Below are 24,845 nucleotides of genomic sequence, written 5' to 3' on the forward strand. Positions count from 1 at the left end.
CCGAAGCCGGAAGCGGCTGCTGTCGGAAGTACCGGGCGAGCTATCTGGTACTGGCCGGCCGGGGGATGGCTCAGGACGCGGAGCTGGAGAACCGCAGTGGGTGGCCGTGGCGGTGGCTGCCGGCGCTGCTGCTCCTGCAGCTGCTGCGGTGGAAGTGCGCCCTGGGCGCGCTCCCCTTCACCAGCAGTCGGCAAACAGGCTTTGCAGACCTGCTGTCGGAGCAGCAACTGCTGGAGGTGCAGGACTTGACCCTGACTCTGCTGCAGGGCGGAGGTCTGGGGCCGCTGTCACTGCTACCTCCGGACCTACCGGATCTGGAGCCCGAGTGCCGGGAGCTGCTGATGGACTTCGCCAATAGCAGCGCCGAGCTGACCGCCTGTATGGTGCGCAGCGCTCGGCCCGTGCGCCTCTGCCAGACCTGCTACCCGCTCTTCCAACAGGTCGCAATCAAGATGGACAACATCAGCCGAAACGTCGGGGTGGGTAGAGGAGCAGCCTTGGCACCTGTGGCGTGGGGGCTGGGAAAGTAAGGGAAAGGAATTGGACAGTCTGTGGAGTTGGGGTATGAGAAACAGGCGGGTGGCATCAGAGGCTTACGGCTTGGAATGCTGCCTCCCTGGATGCTGTAAGCCGGCATCTTCTTGGGACAGGTTTGCTGGAACATTGCAGCGAGCATGCCCAGAGCCACCAGTTTCTAGAAGTGTGACCTTGATTATTTTTTATAGTATCGGTTCCCTCCTCTATAAAATGCTAGAAAAAATATTCCAGTTGTTTCATGTTGCGTTATGGGAATTCGTCACAGTAAGGCAGTCTGGAGCCTGCTTGCCAGGAGTCCGGTTCCATCCTGTTTATCAGCTTGGACTCTGGGCAAGTTGGTGACAGTCTCTGCTTGTTTTCTCATCCATAAAGTGGGGACAGAGAGAGGCCACAAAAGCTGACACAGTGATAGCTCGTGGTCAGTGAGTCGATGTTTTACCGAGAAGGACAGTCTGCCTTCTCCGTAACTGGAGAGCTTTCCTGATCAACTGGAAGGTAATATGAAGGACTTAATGAAGGCGAACAAAAAGAGGAAGACACAGTCTGCCTCTAAGAACTGTATTAAACTAGGAAAGGATTAGAGTGTCGGCTACAGTGAGAGTCACAGGATTGTCTGGTAAAGGAAAAACAAGGACACGGGGATTGGGGGTGGAAATGGTCCTTGTGTATTGCCTCATGAAAAACGTGGTTTCAGTTGGTTTGTAAGTTGTAATTGGCTAGACTAAATAGAAATGTCTGTAGGTGCATCTTGCTTTTAATCTAGCCTAATGTTACTAAACAGATTTTTTTTTGTTTTTTGTTTTTTGGTAAATGGGGGAATTCATTTGCATTAAGTAAATTCCAGAATCACTCTTTGTGGAAAGAGCTGGCTTTCAAGGCAGTTTAAATAGGAGTACATGCAGTATTTTCCAGATTAGCTCCTTTCTATATGACTTTAAGTCCTTGCCCTCTGCAGCGTTATATTTGATTTTGAGCAGTTACATTAAATAAGCTGTTTTTAGGGAGCCTTTTCATTCCACTTATTTAATTAATGTATTTATTTGTGACGAAGTTTCTTGTTGCCCTGACTGGCCTTGAACTCACCGTGTAGCAGAGGATCACTTGACCCTCCTGCTTTCACCTCCATGGTGCAGACATGTGCCGCTGGGACCTGGTTTAATGCAGTGCTGTGAATAAAACCCATGACTTGCCCATGCTAGACAAGCTGTGTACTAACATCTCCTTTCCTCCAAGTTCCTGCTCCACAGCTCTGTTGTACCCCGCCCCCACCATCTGTAACCCCGCCCTCTCCGCTGTACCCTCCCACCCTCTGTAACCCCTCCCTCTCCCTTGTACCCTCCCACCCTCTGTAACCCCTCCCTCTCCCTTGTGCCCTCCCACCATCTGTAACCCCTCCCTCTCCACTGTACCCTCCCACCATATGTAACCCCTCCCTCTCCACTGTACCCTCCCACCATCTGTAACCCCTCCCTCTCCCTTGTACCCGCCCACCCTCTGTAACCCCTCCCTCTCCACTGTACCCGCCCACCCTCTGTAACCCCTCCCTCTCCACTGTACCCTCCCACCATTTGTAACCCCTCCCTCTCCCTTGTACCCGCCCACCCTCTGTAACCCCGCCCTCTCAGTGTGACCCTTCCACTCTCATGTGACCTGTTGTCTGTTACCCTCCCCCCTCCCTTCAGCTTTTTTTTTTTTTTTTTGTTCCCTGTCTTATGGGCTCCTTCCTGATTTCCTGGCCTCTTCTCAACCCTCACTCCAGTTAATACACAAATATAAGCATGGAAGGCTAGGACATGCCTGTGAGAGAACTGTAGCATTTGCCTTTCTGTGCCTAGGTCATTTCACGTAATACCTGAGTTTTCAGTCTCGTCAATTTTCCTGCACATTTCATAATTTTCAGCTGCCTTTTCTTTAAAAAAGAAAAAAAATCTTAAATAACAAGGCCTCTTGTGGGCACAGTGCCCATGAACCTGATTGTGGGGGCGGAGTACCTTGAGTCTTTGAGGCCATAGATGTTTTCCTCCTGCATCTGGATGCTGTGGGATTATGAGGCTTAAAAAAAAAAGTGAACCCAGTGGGCTAGAGCGGTGGTTCAGGGGTTAAGAGCACTTGCTGCTGCTGCAGAGGATGCTGGTTCGATTCCCAGCACCCACATGTTGCCTCACACCCATCCAGAGTATCAGACACCCTGTTTTGACCTTTGCAGGGACTGTATACACGTGGTGAACATGAATACATGCAGGCAAAACACTTCATACATCAAATAAAGTAAATCTGAAAACCATAAGAAGTGACCCTAAGTTCCAGTAATTAGGATGATGGGCGTCACCCACCAGCCGAGCCTGGTGGCCCGAGTTCCGTCCTATAACCCACGCGGTGGAACGGAAGAACCCGCCCCCTACACACAGCTGTGCAGACAGCTTGGCATGTGCGCCCCGTGTCTTCAAAGTAATAATACAGTGTCCTAGGAAGAGCGAGGAGGGATGCTAGGCCGTGAGCACTCAGCAGACTGAAAAGGAAGAGTCAGAGGAAAATTAGGGGAGACTGAGGACAAGGGGCAGAGAGGGTGTGTGGGTCAGATCCTGCTGAGGGAGTCGGAAGTGTGACTGTCAACATTGGCTCGAGGGTGGGACTAACGCAGGTGGTTCTGATGGCACACACCAAAGGTTAGAGAGGGTTAAACAATAAAGGAAGGAAAAGGGAGGGAAGAATGGCCGTAAAACAGAAATAGTTGGTAAAGTGGATGTGCTGCAGGGCTTTGGGAGTGATTTCCTTTCTATTTCTTTACCCTGTCCTTCCTCCTTTTCCTAAGGTCCTAGGGAGGGAGACAGGAAACAAGTTTAAATATATATATATATAAAACCCGTGTGTGTATGTGTGTGTGTGTGTGTGTGTGTGTGTGTGTATGTGTGTGTGTGTGTGTGTGTTCCGTCATTGTCCATGCTAATCTTGAGCTGCTGGGCCAAGTGATCCTCCTGTGTTGGCATCCAGCATCCTTAATCCTTAGAAGCTTGGACCACAGGCATCCAGTGGCGCCCGACACTGCGGAAGCACTAATGGAGAGCCTTTTGCAGGGAGAGGAAAGGAAGACCTTGTAGAGGTGAACAGGGGAAGAAGTGGGCCCGGGTCTGGGAGTGGTGAAGTTGGTAAGACCTGGGGCATCCCCAGAGTGGGGCAGGGGCTCTTTCTCCTGTGTGGTGGAGAGGCAGGCAAGTCAGAGAGATGGCCTATGTTTTCTTTGCCACATAGGAGGCTGGATCTTCTCTATCGAGTAAGGATGGATCCTGTCAAAGATTTGAAATGGTTGTAAAGTAAGATATGGAGTTGGAGGTTCTAGATTAATTATAAAAAAAGTGTGTCTCCCCTCCCACTCCCTCTGTCTGTCTCTCTCTGTGTGGTGTGTGTCTGTCTGTCTGCCTGCCTGCCTGTCTCTGTGTGTGTGTGTCTGTCTGCCTGCCTGCCTGCCTGTCTCTGTGTGTGTGTCTGTCTGCCTGTCTGTCTGCCTGCCTGTCTCTCTCTGTGTGTGTGTGTGTGTGTGTCTGTCTGTCTGCCTGCCTGCCTGCCTGTCTCTGTGTGTGTGTCTGTCTGCCTGTCTGCCTGCCTGCCTGCCTGTCTCTCTGTGTGTGTCTGTCTGCCTGTCTGCCTGCCTGCCTGTCTCTCTGTGTGTGTGTGTGTCTGCCTGTCTGTCTGTCTGCCTGCCTTGCCTGCCTGCCTGTCTCTGGCCTCATCCAACTTCTTAGGTGCAGCCATGATGAAAGTGAATGGTTATGTTCCTGGTGGCTAGGCTTCCGCCCGATGGTTATGATGGCAGATCGTTACAGTTATATTTTAGATACACACAGGGAGATACCACGCTTTAAGAAACAGACCCTATCCACGGCCACTCAGTAGGCGAAGCAGGCTGTCAGGTCGGAAGTGCCAAGCAAATTCAAAACAGTATAGTATTTTCTCTAAAATTAAGAAACAAAACACTTCTATGTGGTGGCTGCTTTGCCAGTCCTTGCAAGTGCCTGGCGCCTATGGAGAGCAGCCCAAGTCCGCCTGGAACTGGAGTGACAATCCATCGTATGCCACCATGTTGGTGTTGGAAATCAAGCCCAAGTCCTCTGGAGGAGCAGCAGATGCTAAGCCTCTCTCCAACCCCAAGAACGTGATTTTCTTTTGCTTGACTCTTAAGGATTTTTCCCAGCCTTGTCCCAACATAACCGTAGTGACACCAGGTTCAGAGCATACCTGCTGCTACCAGACAGTGTCTGCAGGCCACATAGCAATGCCACTTTTACCCTGTGGTCGCTTTATGCTGTCTTAGAGTTCTCTTCCCTTTCCCAGCGCAGAGCTTAGTTCAAATCCTGGATTCTCCATGAACTCTTTCCAGCTTTCTCCTCAACTAAACTGTGCCACACCTGGTGGCAGAGCAGTGATTTTTAAAAATTACATCTGCCTATTGAGTTAGATAGATGCGTATTTATCTCTGTAGATATGGTGTGCCTGCTTGACGGTGTGGGTACCCTTCTCATGGTACCCACATAGAGGGAAGAAAATAACTTGTGGGACACAGTTCCATGTTTTCACCAGGGCTTGGACTCTGGCTATTAGGTTTGAGGGCACTGCCTTTGTCCATGAAGCCATCTCATCCAACCTGTGGTGATTTTTAAGTAGCCAAGCAGCTACATGGAGGTGCACTTCAACTGCCTGCACCCACTCAAACAGACCCTCCCAGAGCACTTGGGGTTGTCAGCAAGGCAGATAGATGAAATACCACTCCTCGTGACTGTTACCAGGCACTGTGCTCCTTGGAGAGTGCGTGTTATCTCATTTAATATAGAAAGTATAGAACCCATGGTTATGAAATTATTATTACTAGATTTTCTTGCCCCAAAATTTTCTCTTGGACCAAAAATTAACCAAAGGATAAAGCCAAAGGTTTAGGAGCATTTGCACACAGATAGCGTACTATATAAATAACACATTTACTGTATAAAAGTTTAGACAGCGGAAGAAAAGCAAAACAAAAGTGAAGATAGAATTTGTCATACTCCGTCATCTAGAAATAACCATTGCTACATTTTGTTGCCTGCATTCTGGAAGTTGTCCTGTGCATGCAAAGTGAGAGATTGGAACACACTCACAGGAAGGGATTACGAAGTTGGACTTGAGCACAGAAACAAATATTCAAGAAGCAAAGATGAGGTTGGAGAGATGGCTCAGCTGTTAAGCAACGAGTCTCTTCCTTTGCACGTGAACCCTGCAACAATAAATATTAGATAGATAATTGTCTTCCTGCCGGGTTTTATTATTACCACTATTACTACTAGATCATATCAGACAAAATCTCTAATCGTTTCTAATAAATATCTCACCAGATTTATGGCTTCTGTGGGCTACAATTTGCTTGGAAAGTCTAAATATTCAAATTTTCTCTTCTTCTTCTTTTTTTTTTTTTAAGATTTATTTATTTATTATGTGTAAGTATACTGTAGCTGTCTTCAGAGACACCAGAAGATCTCAGATCTCATTACGGATGGCATCAGATCTCATTACGGACGGTTGTGAGCTTCTATGTGGTTGCTGGGATTTGAACTCAGGACCTTCAGAAGAGCAGTCAGTGCTCTTACCTGCTGAGCCATCTCACCAGCCCCCGTCTCTTCCTTTTTCTTGTTGCCGTTGCAGAATGCCTCCGAGAGCCAGCGCTGTGCCGGAAGTCTCCTGACGGCAGACAGGATGCAGATAATCCTGATGGTCTCTGAGTTTTTCAACAGCACGTGGCAGGAGGCGAACTGCGCAAGTGAGTCTCCAGGTCCAGTTGGTGCCGTGGCGGGTTCAGTAATAGACGTCAGATTTGACTTCGGTGAACTTTAAAATGGCTGAGACCAGGTAGTACGTTTGAGCTGTCGCTGTGTCATGGTGTGTTCGTCCTTGTCACCTGGGTGAGTCCTGCCAGCCAGAAATGTGTAGCAGATCACAGAGCTCTGAGGTGAGAGAGGCATAGGTTTGGGAAAGTTAACTTTGGTGTATGGAACTTTAGTTCCTTCATCTCTATGTTGGAGCAAATAGCAGAGCCTGTATTAACTGTTTAACATAATAATTATGATATTTTTAATAATCTGGAGGGAGGAGGGGGAGGGAGAAGGAGGGAGAGAGATCATCTGTTTTGCCAGCTTTGCAAAACAGAGGGTTTTGTGTAATAAACTGACACCTATTTGAAGTATTCTCTGGAAAAACTATCATGTCAACTTAAACTCTCCTTGAGTCCCAACCGCATCCTTACAAACCTTGTAGGCCTTCCGCTTCCAACTTAGTGAGAAAGACAGAGTTACAAATATAACTTAGCGGAGGAAAATAATAACATTACAGAGTCTCGGAGAAATCAGCTGGGAGCGGTCTTTGAACTGAGGCTTCTCGGCTTGGTTCCTCTGGGTGGGGCTGAGGTAAAAGACAGGGCAGAAAGAGGCCTCATGGGCAGAGGCACAGAGCGTGAGGAAAAGAGGGCACTGGAGGGTCCTGGAAACCCTCGGAGAGATGAAGGCAAACAAGGGGCGAGAACTTTGATGGATGCAGTAGTTTCTTATATGAACCTGCATTGCCATACTTCTTGGGATGCCAGCATGGTATTAAGAGGGGGTTTTGTAATCCCTTGGACTTGAAAAACACATGTTAATTGCAGTGAGAAGTAGCCAGGGTATTAGTCCTTTCTCATTGCTGTGACAGAAACAAGTGGCTACCAGAAAGGTTTATTTTAGCTACGGTTGCAGAGAAGTTGTATCCATACAGAGTCCATCATGGAGGAGGAGGAAGTTGTGTGAGGGAGGGGCTTTGTCTGTGGAGCCAGAATGTGAGGTGGTAGTCATCACGTGACTGCTGCGCTTGCTAATTTGGGAGGCCAGCGGAGGGCATCAGGTCTGCTGGGACTAGAGCTACAGAGGGTTGTAAGCCACCAGCTGAGCTGGCACTTGAAGCCAGGTCCTCTAGAAGGAAGAACAGCCAGGGTTCTTTTTTTTAAAGATTTATTCACTTATTTTATGCCTATGAGTACACTGTAGCTGTCTTCAGACACACCAGAAGAGGGCATCGGATCCCATTACAGATGGTTGTAAGCCACCATGTGGGTGCTGGGAATTGAACTCAGGACCTCTGGAAGAGCAGTAGCCAGTGCTCTTAACCCCTGAGCCATCTCATCAACTTGAAGCCAGTGTTCTTAACTCCTGAATCTTCAGCTTCTAAATAGGATTTAAAACAATGTGAACTTTTTGAGACAGGGTTTCATGTAGTCCACACCAGCCTCAGACTCGCTGTGTATTCACAGCTGGCCTTGAACCTCTGGCTTCTCGTCCTACCTCCCCGGTGCCGGGTTTGTAGCACCCTTGCTGTCTGAGCCTTCCTGTCTTGAAAATACTGCTCCGACTGCACTTCTGAGGAATGAACCACTAAGCTGTTAGACGTTGAGTTGTTCAAGAGATTATCATCTCCTAATTAGGATCAATTAACAAGCCAGGCCAGAGAACTAAAAGCACGGACATGTTTGGTGGGGGAGGGGTAGGTCAGGGGGTGGGGCAGCAGGAGAGAAAGACTTTGTTTTCATTTGTTTCTGACTGTTATTCAGAGGAGGTAAATTTACCTGCTTTGGACTGTCTGCATTTAATTCCCACTCAAAACTCTCTAGAAAACCTAGAGGTTCCCAGAATGTTCCGATTATAGCGTTTTTATGTTAGATGAGGTCAGAGGGACCAAATGCTATCTTTTCCAGGATTATGCATGAAAAAAACCTGATTTTTTCCCACTCACTGTTTTAATCCTATTTTAAAGTGTTTCGCAGTTCCTGTTTAAAGTGTGTTACAATCCATTTTAAGTGGATTGAAATAGTTTTAAGACACTGGACTAATTAAATTTCATTCTTTTTTTTTCTGGTTTATTCAGTAACAGCATTCTTTCCCTCTCTTCTCTCTCCCCCCTCCCTCCCTCCCTCCCTCCCTCCCTCCCTCCCTTCTTCCTTCCCTCCCTCCTTCCTTCCCTCCCTCCTTTTTTTACCTTGTAGTCCTTAGATTTCTTTACTATTTCCTTAGTAGTTGACATCCTATGTGATCATCTTAAAGATTCATTTATTTTATATATATGTATATGAGTGTTCTATTTGCATGTATGCCTGCACGCCAGAAGAGAACATCAGATCCACATATAGATGGTTGTGAGCCACTTCTCCAGTGCCTCTGTGGTCATTTTAACTCTTTGCCAAGTGTACACGCATTTCTAACTATGCTCTCTGCACACCTGGCTCATGAAGATCGCGGGAAAGTTATCTGAAAAAAATTAAAAAGTTTAAAGAAATGTGTAGTGGTTGGGGCTTAGGTGAGAGGCAGAGAGCTCTTGCATAAAGCCCTGGGCGCAGACTCCAGCTCCAAAAGGAAAACAAAAAGAGCTCCACATTTGACAGAATGCCACAAAGCCTTCTTGCTTGTCTTAAACAGTCTAGTGAGACACTGGGAACACGAGGAAGGGATCTGGAGGACGAGGAAGCGTGGGAGGAAGCAGGATGCCTGAGTGTCTCAGGTTAGGCTCCTCCAGCCCTGTGTGTGCTGTGAGCACAGTGCAGCCCCGCAGCCCCGCAGCCACGCAGCCACGCAGCCACGCAGCCCCGAGTGTGGATGAGGAGGCGGGCTTACATGAATGGCAGGAAAAGAGTCAGGAGGGGATGCAGGGGGTTGTGATTGTTCATCTGCATTCTGCTGTGTAGGATGTGTGTATGGTGGAAGCTCAGTGTTAGCATGTATAAAGTAAGACTTACAAGAGGCTCCTTGGTGTTAGCATGTATAAAGACTTACAGGAGGCTACTTAGTGTTAGCGTGTGTAAAGTAAGAGTTTCAATAGACTCCTTAGCTTAACCTGGAGTTATCTTCTCCTTCCATCACGTGGGTCCCTGGGAACCCACCAAGCCATGTCTCCAGCCCCCAGAAATGTGCTCTCTCTTCATTGGTGACCTGAAACTCCCGTGCCCTGGATGGTATTTTATGGGCATGGGGATGCTACTTAAGCGCCGTGTAATTCTGATGAACATTCTGATTCATTAAAGGAAAGTTAACTTTCAGTGGTGCAATAACTTAAGTATTCCTGACTGAAAAATCACTAATAAAACCTTCTGCTGAGCCAGCCAGGCAGGCGGGCGGGCGGGCAGGCAGGCAGGGCCTGTCTTTGTCACATATTATCTGTGTGGCAATGGACTTATTTGCATGATTTTAAACGTAGTTTTTGTATTTCTAAACTTAATAACACTCTCACCATTTATTCCTATTTTCTGAAGCTTGCTCACCTTTTCAGAAAGCGCGATTGTTGCTGTCCGTGAGATTAGATCTCTGTGTGGGTCCCTGGGAATCCACCTCAGGTCCTCAGGCTTGGAGGCAGGCACCCTACCCTCGCCTTGAGGAAGGTACAGTAGAGAACCTGTAACAGTAGACATCCTGTGAATCAGGTGTCTCTGTGTGTCCCAGGCCAGCCTCGGCTCACAGCCTCCCCTCTCAACCCCCTCCCTCCTCTCTTGGATGGGCTCATGGGGACGTTGTAACATAAGTGAATTATGTCTGTCCCCGTGTGGCTTCCAGATGAACGAGACTCACACTGTGGATTTATGAGTTTGGTTTTGCACAACCACTGGGGGATGACCCCAGGCTATGTTTCTATTCTCCAGCCGGTTATGTCCCAGTTCTGCTCCCCAAACGCTGCTGTTTGAGACTTCCCGGGTGATTTCTACCCCACCAGCCTGTTCTCAGGCTCCATCTCACTTAGGCACAGTTCATCTTATCTAATGGAGACGTCCTGTTTCCTGTCCCCTGTCCCTCCCTCCCGCCCTTTCTTTCTTCGTATCTCTGCATCTCCCTCTCCCACATCCCAGCAGAGGTTTTCATAGCATCACTTGGTAAAAATGAGGATCTCTTTGTTGTGGACAACCAGATCTTGGGGGGAAGGGGAGAGGCAGTATTTAGCATCAGACCCGGCCCACAACAGGATGTGACAATATAAACCTAGTTTTTAAAACGGCAGGGATGGGCCCAGAGGTGAAGGGCACTTGCTATTCTTGCAGAGGGCCTGGGTCCAGTTCCCGGTGTCCACACAGCAGCTTAGAACTGTCTGTTACTCAGTTCCAGGGCTTCCAGAACCATCTTCTGGCCTCAAAGAGTGCCATGTATACATGCAGTGCACTCACACAGACACACAGGCAAAACATAAAGGTTTTGGTGGTGGTGCACACTTTTAATCCCAGCACTTGAGGGGCAGAGGCAGGCGGATTTCTGAGTTTGAGGTCAGCCTGGTCTACAGAGTGAGTTCCAGGACAGCCAGGGCTACACAGAGAAACCCTGTGTCCAAAAAAAAAAAAAAAAAAAAAAAAAAAAAAAAAAGTCTTTAAAAAAAATGAGCAGAGGGGCTGCAAAGACAGACGGCTTGGCTGTTAGAGGTGCTGGCTCAGTTTTTAGGATCTGGGCTCAGTTTCCAGCATGGAAACTCACAGATACCTGTGACTCCAATTCCATGGAATTTCACACCCTCTTCTAACCCCCTTGGGCACCAGGCACAAAATGTATGTAAATAATACTCATATATGTAAATAAATCTTATAAAATTTGTTTTAAGCCACTAGAGAGCTTGACACAAACTCCTACTGGATGCCACATCTCTAAAGATGCGTGGTTCAGCAGGACTCGGTGGTGCATACCTGTAGTCCTGGCACTGGGGAGGGTGGGGCAGGACAGGGAGAAGTTTGGATGCAGACCCTGTCCCTAGAGTACTCAGGGTACAGCTCAGTAATCGGGTGCTTTTATATAGGGGGACCAGGGTTCAACCCTCAGCCCCAGGGGGTTGGGAGGAAGACAGCAGCCACATAATTCTGCTGTGGTAATTGAGCTGGTTTTTGTGTGAGGGCTTGACTGGAATCCTTAGCACCCGGAGAACGCCTCTCGAGCTGATGCCTGGGTCCTCATGGAGACAGAAGCTGTGCTAATCTGCACAGCCTTGATGAGGCTCCATTGATTATATGAGCTGAGGCAGAAACACGGTGACCACTTCACTTAGTGCGTATGGAGAGCTTGTGGTTACACCATCCCTAGCTTACTAATTTCTGCAACGTACAACTCCTCACTGTGCATCATCACCTTGTGCCCTGGTTCCCGGCAGTGCATAAAGGGGACTCACCAGAGTCCCTTTGTGTTGTATCAGAAAGTCAGGGTTCTTCTAATAATCAAGACACGTTTTACCCTACTGGATAAGCGAGGTCCTTTGTGCTTTGTCATAGCACCTCCTAAGAGTTCCTGAAAAAGAAAAAACCAACACACACACTGTGTCAGGACAGCACTCAATCAGCCATCAGCCTGCGCTAGCTTCTCACTTAATTTTCCAATTATTTTTAAGTGAAAAGAAAATAGCAGTAAAAGAGAAGACATTAGATCCTTTTATTCCTCAGAATGGCCTTCTTCATAAATCATTTTTTTTAATAAAGAAATTGTTTATTTGTGTATCTGGTGGAAGAGATTGCCAGCGCTTTCCAGAACAGCGTGTTGTGTGCTGCTGCATGGACCCAGGGAGGGAGGCCTGCCTGACATCTCTGGCTGTGTCTGCCTGGTGCGGCGGGACTCACTGTGATGCTGGTGTCTGCCTGCTGTGGGGCAACTGTTTCCGGTACTCCTCTGTAAGACAGTAACCCCCAGGCTGAAAACCGTTAGCCTAACTGAATGCTCTCTGACTATAAGTGTGCTTGTTTTTAATTTATGTCTGTTCTTCCTGACCCAGGAGTCAAGGCTACATCGTGTTAATAAAATAGCACATTTTTTTTACCATTACTATTTATTATTATATTACTTATATTATTACTTTTAAAAGATTTTAATAAGCCAGGAGATGGTGGCACATGCCTTTAATCCCAGCACTAGGGAGGCAGAAGCTAAGTGGATCTCTGAGTTCAAGGCCAGCCTGGTCTACAGAGTGAGTTCCAGGACAGCCAGGGCTACACAGAGAAACCCTGCTTCAACAAACAAAACAACAACAAATGATTTTAGTATGTGAACTTTGTGGATCCTGACATATTGAATAATTTGTATTTAATTAGTAAAAAAGAATTGCGTGCTTACAGAAGTACAGGCATGTGGAGAACACGTTTGGCATTTCGGCACCGTACTGACTTGTATGTGAGTCTTGGCGTGTGCCCTTCTTTCTCTGGCTTTATTTGTTCATTTGTAAAGGGAACCATCAATTTGTAAACGATTGATGATGAGCAGTCAGAGTTGGACCTGTGTTCTTAACCAAGACTGCCGAGACTGTAAATTCCCGGGCTCAGAGAGGCCAAGCATCTAGGAAAAGGACCAAGAAGGCCTCCATTAGTGTTCACTGGTGCAGAGGGGGTCCTGCCCAAGCCGTGTGTGTGTGTGTGTGTGTGTGTGTGTGTGTGTGTGTGTGTGTGTGTGTGTGTCTGTGTCTGTGTGCATGTGTGCATGCGCAGGGGTAGAGATGGTCTGTCTCTGTCTGTCTGTCTGTCTGTCTGTCTGTCGTGAATCCACTGAAGTCTAGCCGGCTTTTGGATTCAGGAGTGTCATATTATAATTTATCTGTTGGGTGAGCACCTGCTTCCGGGGTCCCAAGTGCACACACAGAGGTTAAAGTGCTGGCCGCCCTGCCCTGTTAACCAGGCTTAGGTTTCATCTTTCCCATCAGGTGACAGTGACTTCCTGAATCCCTGGGAGTGTCAGGTTCTTATGGGCACCAAAGAGGGGCAGAGGCATGCAGTTAGCCACTCTTGAGTATTGAAATTGTTGATTGTTTGACAAGAGTCTCGAAGTGTACATGTATGTGTGTGTTTGTATGTGTGTGTCTGTATGTGTGTGTATCGTGTGTATGTATGTGTGGATATATGTGTGTGTATGTTTGTATATGTAGGTGTGTGTTTGTGTGTGTCTGTATGTGTTTTTATGTGTATATGTATGTGCTAGTATGTGTGTTTGTATGTTTATATGTGTGTATGTGTATATATGTTGTGTATTTGTATGTATATGTATGTGTGTTTGCATGTGTATGTGTTTATATATGTGTATGTATGTGTGTATGTGTTATGTGTTTGTATGTGTGTTTGTGTATATGTATGTGTGTGTTTATGTGTGTATGTGTGATGTATAATGTATGTGTGTGTTTATGTGTGTATGTGTGATGTATAATGTATGTGTGTGTTTATGTGTGTATGTATGATGTATATGTGTGTGTTTGTATGTATATGTGTGTATGTATGTGTGTATATTTGTATGTGTGTATGTATGTGTATTTATGTCTATTTATGTATGTATATTTGTATGTGTGTATGTATGTGTGTTTATGTGTGTGTGTTACTCACCTTGCAGTGTCTGAGAGTGCTGGCCCAACAGCCAGACCAATTACAAATTCCAGCTTTCTGTGTATCAGTTGTGTGACCTTGGACTTGTGTGACCTTGGACTTGTGTGAACTTGGACGGGCTCCTTCATTTCTCCTTCCTGTTTCTTATTTCTAAATTTTATTTACAATTTTGAACTATTTGCTAGGTGTGGTGACACAGGCCTTTAATTACAGTACTTGGGAGGCAGAGGCAGGGGGATTTCTACAGATTATATAGTAGTAGGCAAGGCTGGGCTACATAATGTCTGTTTCCTTGTTTTTACAGATTGCTTGACAAACAATGGTGAGGATTTGTCAAATAACACAGAGGACTTCCTCAGTCTGTTTAACAAGACTTTGGCCTGCTTTGAGCATAACCTGCAGGTCAGTAAGTAATGCAAGTGAATGATGTGAAATTCTGACTTTTTATAAGGTTTTGGTATTTTTGTTTTTCTCTCCTCATAAAGGAATTTGTGAACCTTTATTTCTATTCTTAGACTCTTAGATTTTTTTTTCCCACTATGTCAGCACTTCAGCTTAGGACCAAGTGTGGTAGCACATGCCCTGTAGTTGGCCAGCAGAGGCAAGCGAATCTCTGACAGTTCAAGACTGCTGGTCCACAAAGCCAATTCCTGGCCAGCCAGGACTACACAGTGAGACTGGGGGGGGGGGGCAGAGGGAGGGAGGGGGGCGGGAAGGAAGGCAAAAGGGTTGGAGATTGGAGGAGGGATGATGGTTCAGTGGATAAAAATTTCAGGAGTGGTATCACATGCCTTTAATCCCAGCACCCATGAGGCAGAGGCAGGCAGATCTCTGTGATTTTAAGGTCAGCCTTGTCTACACCATGAGTTACAGGACAACCTGTCTCAAAAAACCCAAAAGCAAAACAAACAACGGAGCTCACAGGCAGCTCACAGAAAACTGTCGCTCCAGCTCTGGGGAACCCAGTGCCCTCCTCTGGCCTCTGGGGGCAACTGCAGCCACATGCATATTCTCCCAGACTCTCCCAGCACACATACACACACGCAATTTAAAGATAATCCTAAGTCCTACAAATCAGAGGTGGGAGAGATCACTTAGAGGTTAAGAGCGCAGGTTGCTTTTCCGTAGGGGGCGGCTCAGTACTCAGGACCAGCCTGGTGGCTCACAGCCATCTGTAATCCCAGCTCCGTGGGAACCGAGTTTCTTCTGGCCTCTGTAGACACCAGGCAACACATACGGTGTGTTGAAGGTAGAAAAAAGTAGAGGCGGCAGCCACAGATCTGCGACGACGTCAGTGGCTCGGTTGTGGTTTTCCCCGTAGTGTTAGAGGAAAGCTGGTAATTCAACATAACTACTGGAAGTCTGTCCGACTGATAGGTTATGTTCTCTTACAGTGTGCTTGGCTGATAGTAAAAGGAAAGGACCCCAGTTGGGCTTAGACCCTGAGTAGCCGAGGGTGCTGACACCATGGTGGGGAGACAAGGAGGAAGATAACGTAGAATAGCGAAGATTAGGAATCCTGTTTCAGAGGCCGGAGAGATGGCGCAGGGAATAAGAACAAGGGCTGCTCTTGCAGAGGACCTGGGTTCGGTTCCCAGCACCCACAGGACCACTCCCAACCATCTGTAACTCCAGCTCCACGGGAACTAAATACCTTCTGGCCTCTGTAGACACCAGGCACACACATGGTGCACATACATACATGCAGAAAATACCGATGTACATAAATAGTCCTTTTTAAAATTGGGGTAATTTTTAATTAAAAAACATCTTAGGTAGATAGTCATAACTAGCAAGTGTTAGGTATGGGTTCACTAGAGCAAAGACTCACGAGAAGTTCCCATATAGTTTCATACCATGTCCCCTTACTGAAAGGGTCACTGAGGTACAGAGGTGAAGGGACTTTCGTGAGGTCAGACTGCATGGAGACGCACCCGGATGGCTTTAAAAGAGAATCCTGTTTGGGGCAAGAGAGATTGCTCCAGGGCTAAAGGCGCTTGCCGCCCAGCCTGATGGTTCAGGCAAACCCTAGGGCCCATACGGTGAAAGAAGGGAACCCCTCCAGCCGGAAGTCTGCTGAACATCACTTCCACCACAGCAAGTGCATGCCTGTGCACGCACACACACATAAATAAACAATAGAAAAATGCAGCATAGTTTTTAAAAGAATTCTGTTTTGAACCTGTTAAGTATGACACGCTGATGCTCCTGGCAGACATCCAAACTCAGGGGACAGCGAGTGGGGGAGGGGCTGCAAGGTCAGGGGTCACCAGACCAGTCGTTACTTAAAGCCAGGCAACTAGATGAAGAGAGAAAGTAGTCAGAGTTGGTAAAGAGGCTCTGATAACCGAGTCCAGGGGCTTCGGGATGGGGAACAGGCTAGACCACAGCTTTCCCCGTGGATGAACGGGCAGGAGGAGGCTCACGCGCTGTACTTGATCCGCCTCGGGTGGGAAATGTTGGCAAGTAACTTCTCTCGACCCCCAGCCTGTTCCTGGTGACAGGGCAGAGTGAAAGGGTGTCTGACACACACAGGCTCAGCTACTATGACAGACTCCCGTATAGCCTTCCCGAGGTGACATGGGCCCCTGTGCGTTGTCTGACCAGGTTCTGACATTAGCTTTGACTCACTGAACCTTAGGAAGGCATCCTCAGAGTCCACACACCTGCCGTCGTCTCGCATCCCAGATCCACTCCCTTGCTTGGTTAGGAGCTGGGTAGCACTGGGTGGCGTCCGTTCTGCGGCAATCCTCCATTAATTAGCCTTCTCTTGTGTAGCATTGTGTGGCTGTTCTGAACCACTGCCATTCACAGCCTTTTGCATGTCACCGGGAGTTCCTTCAAGAATGTGTTCAGTAGACTCCTGGGAGGGGAACGCCATGTCAAAAGTATCTGCGTTTTTAATTTTCAAGTTTTGTAAACGGAGCTGTATTTCCCTGCCACCCCCACACACCACCAGGATTCTGTGCTAGGTTTGTAGTTTTGGCTACATTCACAATTGACCTGTGGAAGGTGGCTCTTTCTTGTGGGAGTTTAAGGGAAGACTTGGCTTGTCAACTAGATAGATGGTAAGGGTCGTGTTACCCGGTTTCTGTCAGTTGAGCCGCCCTGATCTCTCTCTTATCTCCATGTTCGGTAGATGCCCTTTGCTTGTGCTCACGGTAAAAAGTAAAGAGGATAGAGAGCAAACATGCAAACGTGTGCTTCAAATACAGGCGGCAGCTAGAAGCCAGAAGCCAGGGCTTGCTGGCATGCTACCCCACGTACCGCCATTGCAGGCTATCTGTCCGTTTTCGTTCACTAGACAGCTCTGGGTTAGGAGCTGAGAGGAGACAGTTGTGTGGGGTTCATAGCCCTCCCATAAGAAAAGTCCAATTTTGTTCAGATAAAGGATGGCGTTTAGGCTGTGAAGCTTAGTGTGGATGAATTTTGTTTGGAAAGTTAAAGCAGAGTTAAGTACAAATATCAACAGCGAGATAACTCAGGAAGGTTAGTATTTATTTGTCAGTCATTTGGCAGTGAACTACTGCTGTCTCCAACATCCTCCCCAGGGGTCATCAGAGGCCTGTGCAGCAGTTTCAAACTTAAGAGACAGACACCTAGAAAGTGCTGGAGACCTTTGCCTGTGCCCATACACCAGACCTCCTAGAAAGTTCTAGAAGCCCTTGCTGTGCGCCCTCAGATTCTCAGGACGCATCATCCAAGTGGTCTAGGGACCTCCCGTGGTCGCAGCCCATCACTCTTTTTACCTTGGGGTTAGCAGTGACCTTTGTGAGCTCTCCTTATTATTAATATGTAATCATTATATACAGCAGTGGGTTTTATTGTGACATTCTTATTTCCTACGTGTATGTAAACTGTGCTTTTATCCTATTCATAGATCAAGTCTTCTTTTGTTCGAGGCTTGCTCAGAAAGCCATTGCCTTTAAAAAGAAAGAATTATTTTCTTGTATGTATTTAGGGGGTGCATGTGGGTATCAGAGGACAGCTCTCCGGTGGGTTCCAGTGACTATATCTGGGTCACCGCTTACTGGCAAGCAGCCTGACCCACTGAGCTGTCAACCAGATTCTTTGCCTATTCTCATATCTTCGTGTTTTCTGCATGTTTACCCTCTAGTGATTTCAAAGTTTCAGGTCCTAAATTAAGGTCTTTGGTTTGTTTTACAGTTGTTTTTTTTTCACAGTAGGGGGCGGGATCTAGTTTCAGTGTTATACGGATATCCAACTCCCAGTGCCATTTGTTAAGGAGATAGATGCATTAGTCAGGGTTTCCATTCCTGCACAAACATCATGACCAAGAAGCAAGTTGGGGAGGAAAGGGTTTATTGAGCTTACACTTCCACGTTGCAGTTCATCACTAAAGGAAGTCAGGACTGGAACTCAAGCAGGTCAGGAAGCAGGAGCTGATGCAGAGGCCATGGAGGGATGTTTCTTACTGGCTTGCTTCCCCTGGCTTGCACCACCCACAAGGGGCCCTCTCCTCTTGATCACTAATTGAGAAAATGCCACACAGCTGGATCTCATGGAGGCACTTCCCCAACTGAAGCTTCTTTCTCTGTGATAACTCTAGCCTGTGCCAAGTTGACACACAAAACTAGCCAGTACAGGAGACTTGTCTTTGACCTTTCTTACACCATATTGTCTTATGCCTGGGCTTGGGGTTGGGGCAGGGTGTCGTCTCTCTGTGTCTGTGCATCTCTGTGTGTGTCTGTGTGTGTAGTTTGAGTGGCTGCATGCAGGGACCCCGTGTCCACTATGTACGGTGTGTCTTACATCTGCCTTTGTCACTTTAGGGGCGCACATACAGTCTCCTACCACCAAAAAATTACTCCGAAGTGTGCAGGAACTGTAAAGAGGCATATACAAACCTGAGCCTCCTGTACAGCGAAATGCAGAAGATGAACGGACTTCAGAACACGGCCGAGCCTGGGGCGCACTTGTGCATCGATGTGGAAGACGCGGTGAGTGACTGCTTCCGGCACGGCTCACTTTCTGCAGCTGGGGAATGTGTGTTCAGTGCCAGCATCTGCGTTCAGTGCCAGCATCTCTTGTGTGCACTGGATTATGCACGGGGCATCTTCAACCAGAAAGAGAAGCAGCAGCTATAAAGCTATGGGGTTCTGTGGTGTCTGTGTCAGACCGAAATGGACACTAAACAGACACCTCACGGGCGAGGTAGTCATTTGGCAAATTTTGATTTTAAAGTAGAAAGTGCAGCTATGATGACACAGTGTAAACCCTGTCTTGAAAAGTAAAGAGGGGGTGGTGGGGGAAGGTAAGAAAGTAGATGTAGCCTTCAGGGGCATGGTGTCTTAAATTTCAGCTCTCTATCTAGTTGTTGCTGGCGAAAGAGGTTTTGCATCTTAACTACCATGTTTTCAAAAGATCTTGTGCAGTTCTTGCATTAATTTCTTTACCCATATGATAATTTGAGAATATTTACTTATAGTCTATCTCCTCGATGGAATATGAGTCACATGAGGACAAAGACCTAGTGTTTTCTAATTCATCGCTTAAGAGATAGGACAGTGCACAGAGGGGGTGGTGAGAGAGAGAGAGAGAGAGAGAGAGAGAGAGAGCGCAAAAATGAGGTCTCATTGTTAAGTGCAGGCCAGCCTTGAACTTGAAGTGGTCCTCCTGCCTCGTCTCCTTGGTACTGGGGTCACAGGCATGCTCCGCTATGCCCAGGATGTCACTCAGTACTGCTTACTGAAGCCTTTTCTTCACTATATAGCGCGTCTTTCCATAGAGCACCAGTAGGTGGCAGCAGTGCCCTCCTAGGCAATATGATGCCTGAGACTTAGTTATCAAAAATAGAGAACTCAAGGTCAAAATGGCTAGGCTTGCTGGTTAAGAATAGCCCCGATTGCATTATCAAACCAGCCTAGAGGGACCAGTCCTGGACTATCCAGTAGGGCTCAGGATAGGGACAGGCACTGGGCGTGGGCTCATAGGGCTTTGGGCTTCGCTATCTCCGTCCTGTGAGTGTACATACTTAATAGCAGGCTCTCAGTAATAAATAACCTTTAATCAAGGAAACAGAGTCTTTACTCTATTTTTGTAACTGGAGATAAAGTGATTGACATTCTGGTATATCTTGCTGGTTATTATGTATTTAGAATATATAATGTTTTGTGTGGTTATAAGTATATACAGTGACAGCTGGGTGCACTCAGGAGGCAGAGGCAGGTGGATACCTGAGTTTGAGGCCAGCCTGATCTACAGAGTGAGCTCCAAAATAGCCACAGTTGCACAGAGAGTCTCCAAAATAAAGCAGAACCAAAAAAAAAAAATACATTACTAATTGTAAACCAGCTTTTTCCCCTAGCAGAAGAAATTGATCTCAACTATCAGTAGATTTTTAAAGCTGTTTTAAATGATGTCTGGATTGCAAAAACATGCTAAGAAATTAAAGAGAACTTAAGTCTAACATCAGATTATAACATATGTTTTTCTAGATGAACATTACTCGAAAGCTTTGGAGTCGAACCTTCAACTGTTCGATCACCTACAGCGACACGGTGTCTGTGGTCGCGGTGTCTGTGTTTATTCTCTTCCTGCCGGTTGTCTTCTACCTTAGTAGCTTCCTTCACTCAGAGCAAAAGAAACGCAAACTCATCCTACGTAAGTTCCTTTCTGTGATCATCCATCTGTTTAGCCAAGGACCTATACGTAAAAGATTTGGGGGCGACGGGGCCGCCGGGAGAACAGTGTCAAAGCTCTTACCTGTATGCACAAGGCTGGGGGGTCAGCCTTCAGCACCATAACGTAGGGGAAGAGACAGATCTGTTTAGAAAGAATGCATGCGGCAAGTGCCTTTACCTGCCGAGCCATCGTGCAAAGACCACGTGATCTTTCTTTAATGGCACGCTGGCGCTGCTGCGGAGCGCCGAGGTTGCTTAACCGTCATTTGTTTCTTCTGCCTGATTCACCGCCCTTGGCCAGATCATAAAGTTCATCAGAACAAGAATTTCTTTTCTCGTATACCATCAGGTCACCGGTACCTAGAAAGTGCCTGGCCACAGTGAGTGCTCGCAGACATTTGCTGAGCAAAAGAATACTATAGTCGGTTTAATGGCAACATCACAATACTACCCCTGTGAAATTCCCTATGGAAAAATACACTGGATCAGATAATGTCAGGCAATATGGCTTTCAGGAAGCAGGAGCGAGTGGATCCTTGAGTTGAAGCTAGCCTGGTCGACATGACAAGTTCTAAGCCAGCCATGGATTCACAGTTCAACCATGACTCAAAACCAAACAAATTAACAGAGCAAAAACGCCAAAGCAAATAAACAATAAAAACAGAGAAAGACAGACAGACAGGCAGACAGGGAAAGAAAACCACACACAATGTGTGAGTTCAGAGTTCATGTGCCCGTGCTCATGGCCGCCTGCTCTGCCTCCCCACTTTCCCCCTTCCTCCCGGCATGAACTGATGGCGCACGGCTGCTCCGCAGTACAGTTATGCCTATGAAGACTTGTGCAGAGCTTAAAACAAGGCCAGGGAATCGAGGTCCCTGAGCCCTGCTGCAGCTCCTCCTAGGAAGCCAGCAATTCTCAGATCTCAGCATGCACCACTGGCAACGAGCGTGGGCTTTCAGTTCCAGAGCATGAGAAACACTTGCGCTGAACTCTTCAAAACACGACCTCACCAAGTGGCCATGATCCTGTTTAAACCTGTGGCTCAGTGCCAAGCGCATGATAGCCGTAGCTGGAATAGTCTTGCTAATAGTGCTGTGTGCGATGTACACCTCGATTTTTTAAAGAGTCATTCTTTTTAAAACTAGAGTCTTTTTTGCTTGCTTGCTTATTTATTTATTTATTTATTTATTTATTTATTTATTTTTGACTCAGGGTTTTCTCTGTGTAGCTTTGGCTATCCTGGAACTTGCTCAATAAACCAGGTTGGCCTCGAACTCAGAGAGATCCATCTCTGTCTGCTGGGATTAAAGGTGCCTGCCACCACTGCCGGCTCAAAACAATGCATTTCATTGTGACATTTACATACACACACACACACACACACACACACACACACACACAAAATGTGTGTGTGTTTTGCTGTTCTTGCTTGGTGCTGGGCATTGAAGCTAGAACTTTGTAAGTGTTAGCACTATCCTTTACCACTGAACTTGCACCCTAATCCCCCCAAAAGTGAGTGAGCATGGATGTCTGGGACAGGTTCTTACCCCACGTAGCACAGGTTAGTCTAGAACTTGCTATGCAGGCCAGGCTGGCTTGAAATTCACAATCCTTCATCCTTAGTCTCCTGAGTGCGAGGATTACAGGCACATGGAATGTACCCTGCCTAAAAAAAATTTTTTTTATCTAAAAATAGAGGTAATGTTCTCCCTTTCTTGATTACATTAGATATGGTGTTGTCTTCTTCCAGCTCTTAGGAGGGGTTCTTCAGGCTTCATAATTAAAAGTGACTGCAGCAGAAGCTTTGTAAACACTCTTGTCTTTTAAGAGACACTTAGAGTTTGATTTCTAGCTTCAACTTTTATTGTTATTCTTTATCTACACATTAAGATTGCAATGCTCAAGAAAGCGTGGGAGCCTGTTTTATTAGGTACTGATTTTAACAACGTCCTGGGTAGTAGTTTCTACTTAATTTAATTTTATGCTGTTCATAAAAAAAAGAACCTTAGGTTTTATGTCTAAGAATACTGGATCAAGTCAGATTCAGCCAGTGAATAGATAATGTAGTGGTTTGTATATAAGCACTGGACAAGCCCTCAAGAGCAGGAGTTGAAACCCATATGTATGTATTTTGTCTCCCCAGCCAAACGTCTCAAGTCAAGCACCAGTTTTGCCAACATTCAAGAAAATTCCACCTGAGGCCTGCACAGGGGACGTGGCCTCTGTGTCATCCCAGTAAGTGGTTAGACACAGCACAGTTGAGGAGAAGTGAGCCAGGTCGGACAAGCCGCGTGCTCATGAACTGCTGGGGCTGTGGACCTGTAATTTATGCTGAATAAGGGTTCTCAAATTCCCTTTTCCTGAGCACCCCCTTTTTGAAGACTTCTGTTTGATTGTTTTTTTTTTTAATTTCAAACATAGCAATGTTACATATTTTAAGGTATATCTGTTACAGTAGCAAGTGAGGACTGGATTGTTTGTTTGCTTGTTTGTTTTGCAGACATGTGAATGACTACGTGACACTTCTGATATATCTGATATATATATTACCAGAAGTACACAAAACAGAAACAGCTGAGGTCTGCCATTTACACATTAGTCATTTGAGAAAGAAACATACTTGCCAAATGGTAGCAGGCTCAGTGATTAACTTAAATGAATTCCTATTGCAGTATTGCTATATGTATATACATATGCATAGACATACATATGTATATGTATATATGTAATGTATATTTAATATATCATACATTAAAATAATGTTCTCTAGTTCCCTGAAGTCACTTTTGAAACCACTAATACATTTTTAACAGTTTTCAGAAAGCGATGCCACATTATACATTTATCTTTGTTAAAGGTTTACAATAACTGGGTTTCTAACATGACTTTTATAAACACTGTTTTACATCTTATTTTCGCCTTTATTTTGTAAGTAATTTAAAATCACTGGACTGCTTAATTGTCTTTGAGGACATGATGGATTATGTCAGCGGATTTGCATTGTGAATTTCATTAAGTTATTTGGTAACTTATAACTTATTTGGCAACTTTGTAACTTATTAGTAGTTTAAGTCAATTGTAGCCCAAGTGTGTCAGCTGTGTTTAAATTTGTGATTTTTAATGAAAATTTTATCTTGGACTATTTGGAGATTTGGGGGAGAGGCAAAGGGCAAATCTGAGAACTTAAAATTCAGAAAATAGACAAGGACCTGACGAGTGTTCGCTTCAGGACAGCAGGTGGCTCACACTGGAGATGGATCGGGTGACAGGCTCACACAGGAAGCCCCTCAGTTAAGGCACCCCCCCCCCCAGCTATGGGAAGGATGAAGGTCGCATGACTAAAATGAAATTACACATCTCACTACTTCTGCTTTGGAATATTTCTAGCAACCTTTGAAACAATGCGTGCTTCAGTCTTTCAGTTTTATTTCTCAATATGAAGAAGTTGATGGTTTCGTTGGTTAGTTTGGTAGAAAAGAGTTTTGTTTTAAAGGCTGTGAATGGAAAGGCTCTTCAGGTGCAGGGCGAATAAAATGTGAATCCCTTCACAGACGGCGGTTGCTCTAGAGGGAGACAGGAGTGTTTGGGTATTCTTGTATGTTTACCACATAAGCAGAGTGTGAGAGCAGGCTCGTCCCCAAGTGTGTCACATGGGGTGTGTGACAGTCAGAGGATGCTGTGATCCACGAGATGTGCTGTCACTGTTCCTGCGGCTGTGACTAAGGGCGCTGTCTTGATTTAAAGCACATGGTTGAGGACCTTCGAAAGCTATCTTCATCGAAACATATAAAGCCTGCTTACCTGTGCGAAGTTATCAAAGTGGCCGATTTAACCTGTGAGTAGCGACTCCGCGGGCACCTCTCACTACTGTGTGTACAAACCACTCAAGCCGGTGGGCACTTTAACAAGCCAGCCAGCCCAGTTCCTGATCAGGGCCCAGCTCTCTAAAAGTTGCATCAGAAACAAATTTGAAAATGTGATGAAGAACTTCATCTTATGGTCATATGAAAAATGTATATGCTTCTGAATCCTGACACATACCTGTTTTTCCTTATTCTTTACAATAAAAGAAATAACAAGGAAAATTGTAATGCTGTAATTGAATTTTTATTCTCTGAATTTATTACTATTATTATTATTATTGAGACAGGGTCTTACTTTGTAGCCCTGCCTGTCTTGTAACTCACTATGTAGCCTTGAACTCACAGAGATCCACCTGCCTCTGCCTCCTGAGTGCTGAAACTAAAGGCCTGCTCCACAACACCTTATGTAACTGAATTTTTAATTCATTTAAACAACTTGAGAT

The 24,845-nt window shown here is 46.2% G+C and overlaps 1 protein-coding gene across 1 annotated transcript; it reads left to right on the top strand.

Moving 5' to 3' along the window:
* Positions 1–24,630, top strand: Ostm1 (osteoclastogenesis associated transmembrane protein 1). Its single transcript, XM_052163586.1, has 6 exons — positions 1–479; positions 6,208–6,322; positions 14,199–14,296; positions 18,688–18,855; positions 20,353–20,518; positions 22,683–24,630. The coding sequence occupies exons 1-6, from the start codon at positions 66–68 to the stop codon at positions 22,736–22,738; spliced, it is 1,017 nt and encodes a 338-aa protein (XP_052019546.1). The 5' UTR covers positions 1–65; the 3' UTR covers positions 22,739–24,630.
* The last annotated feature ends 215 nt before the right edge of the window (positions 24,631–24,845 follow it).

The sequence above is a fragment of the Apodemus sylvaticus genome, chromosome 19 (assembly GCF_947179515.1).
Source record: "Apodemus sylvaticus chromosome 19, mApoSyl1.1, whole genome shotgun sequence".
Lineage (NCBI taxonomy): Eukaryota > Metazoa > Chordata > Mammalia > Rodentia > Muridae > Apodemus > Apodemus sylvaticus.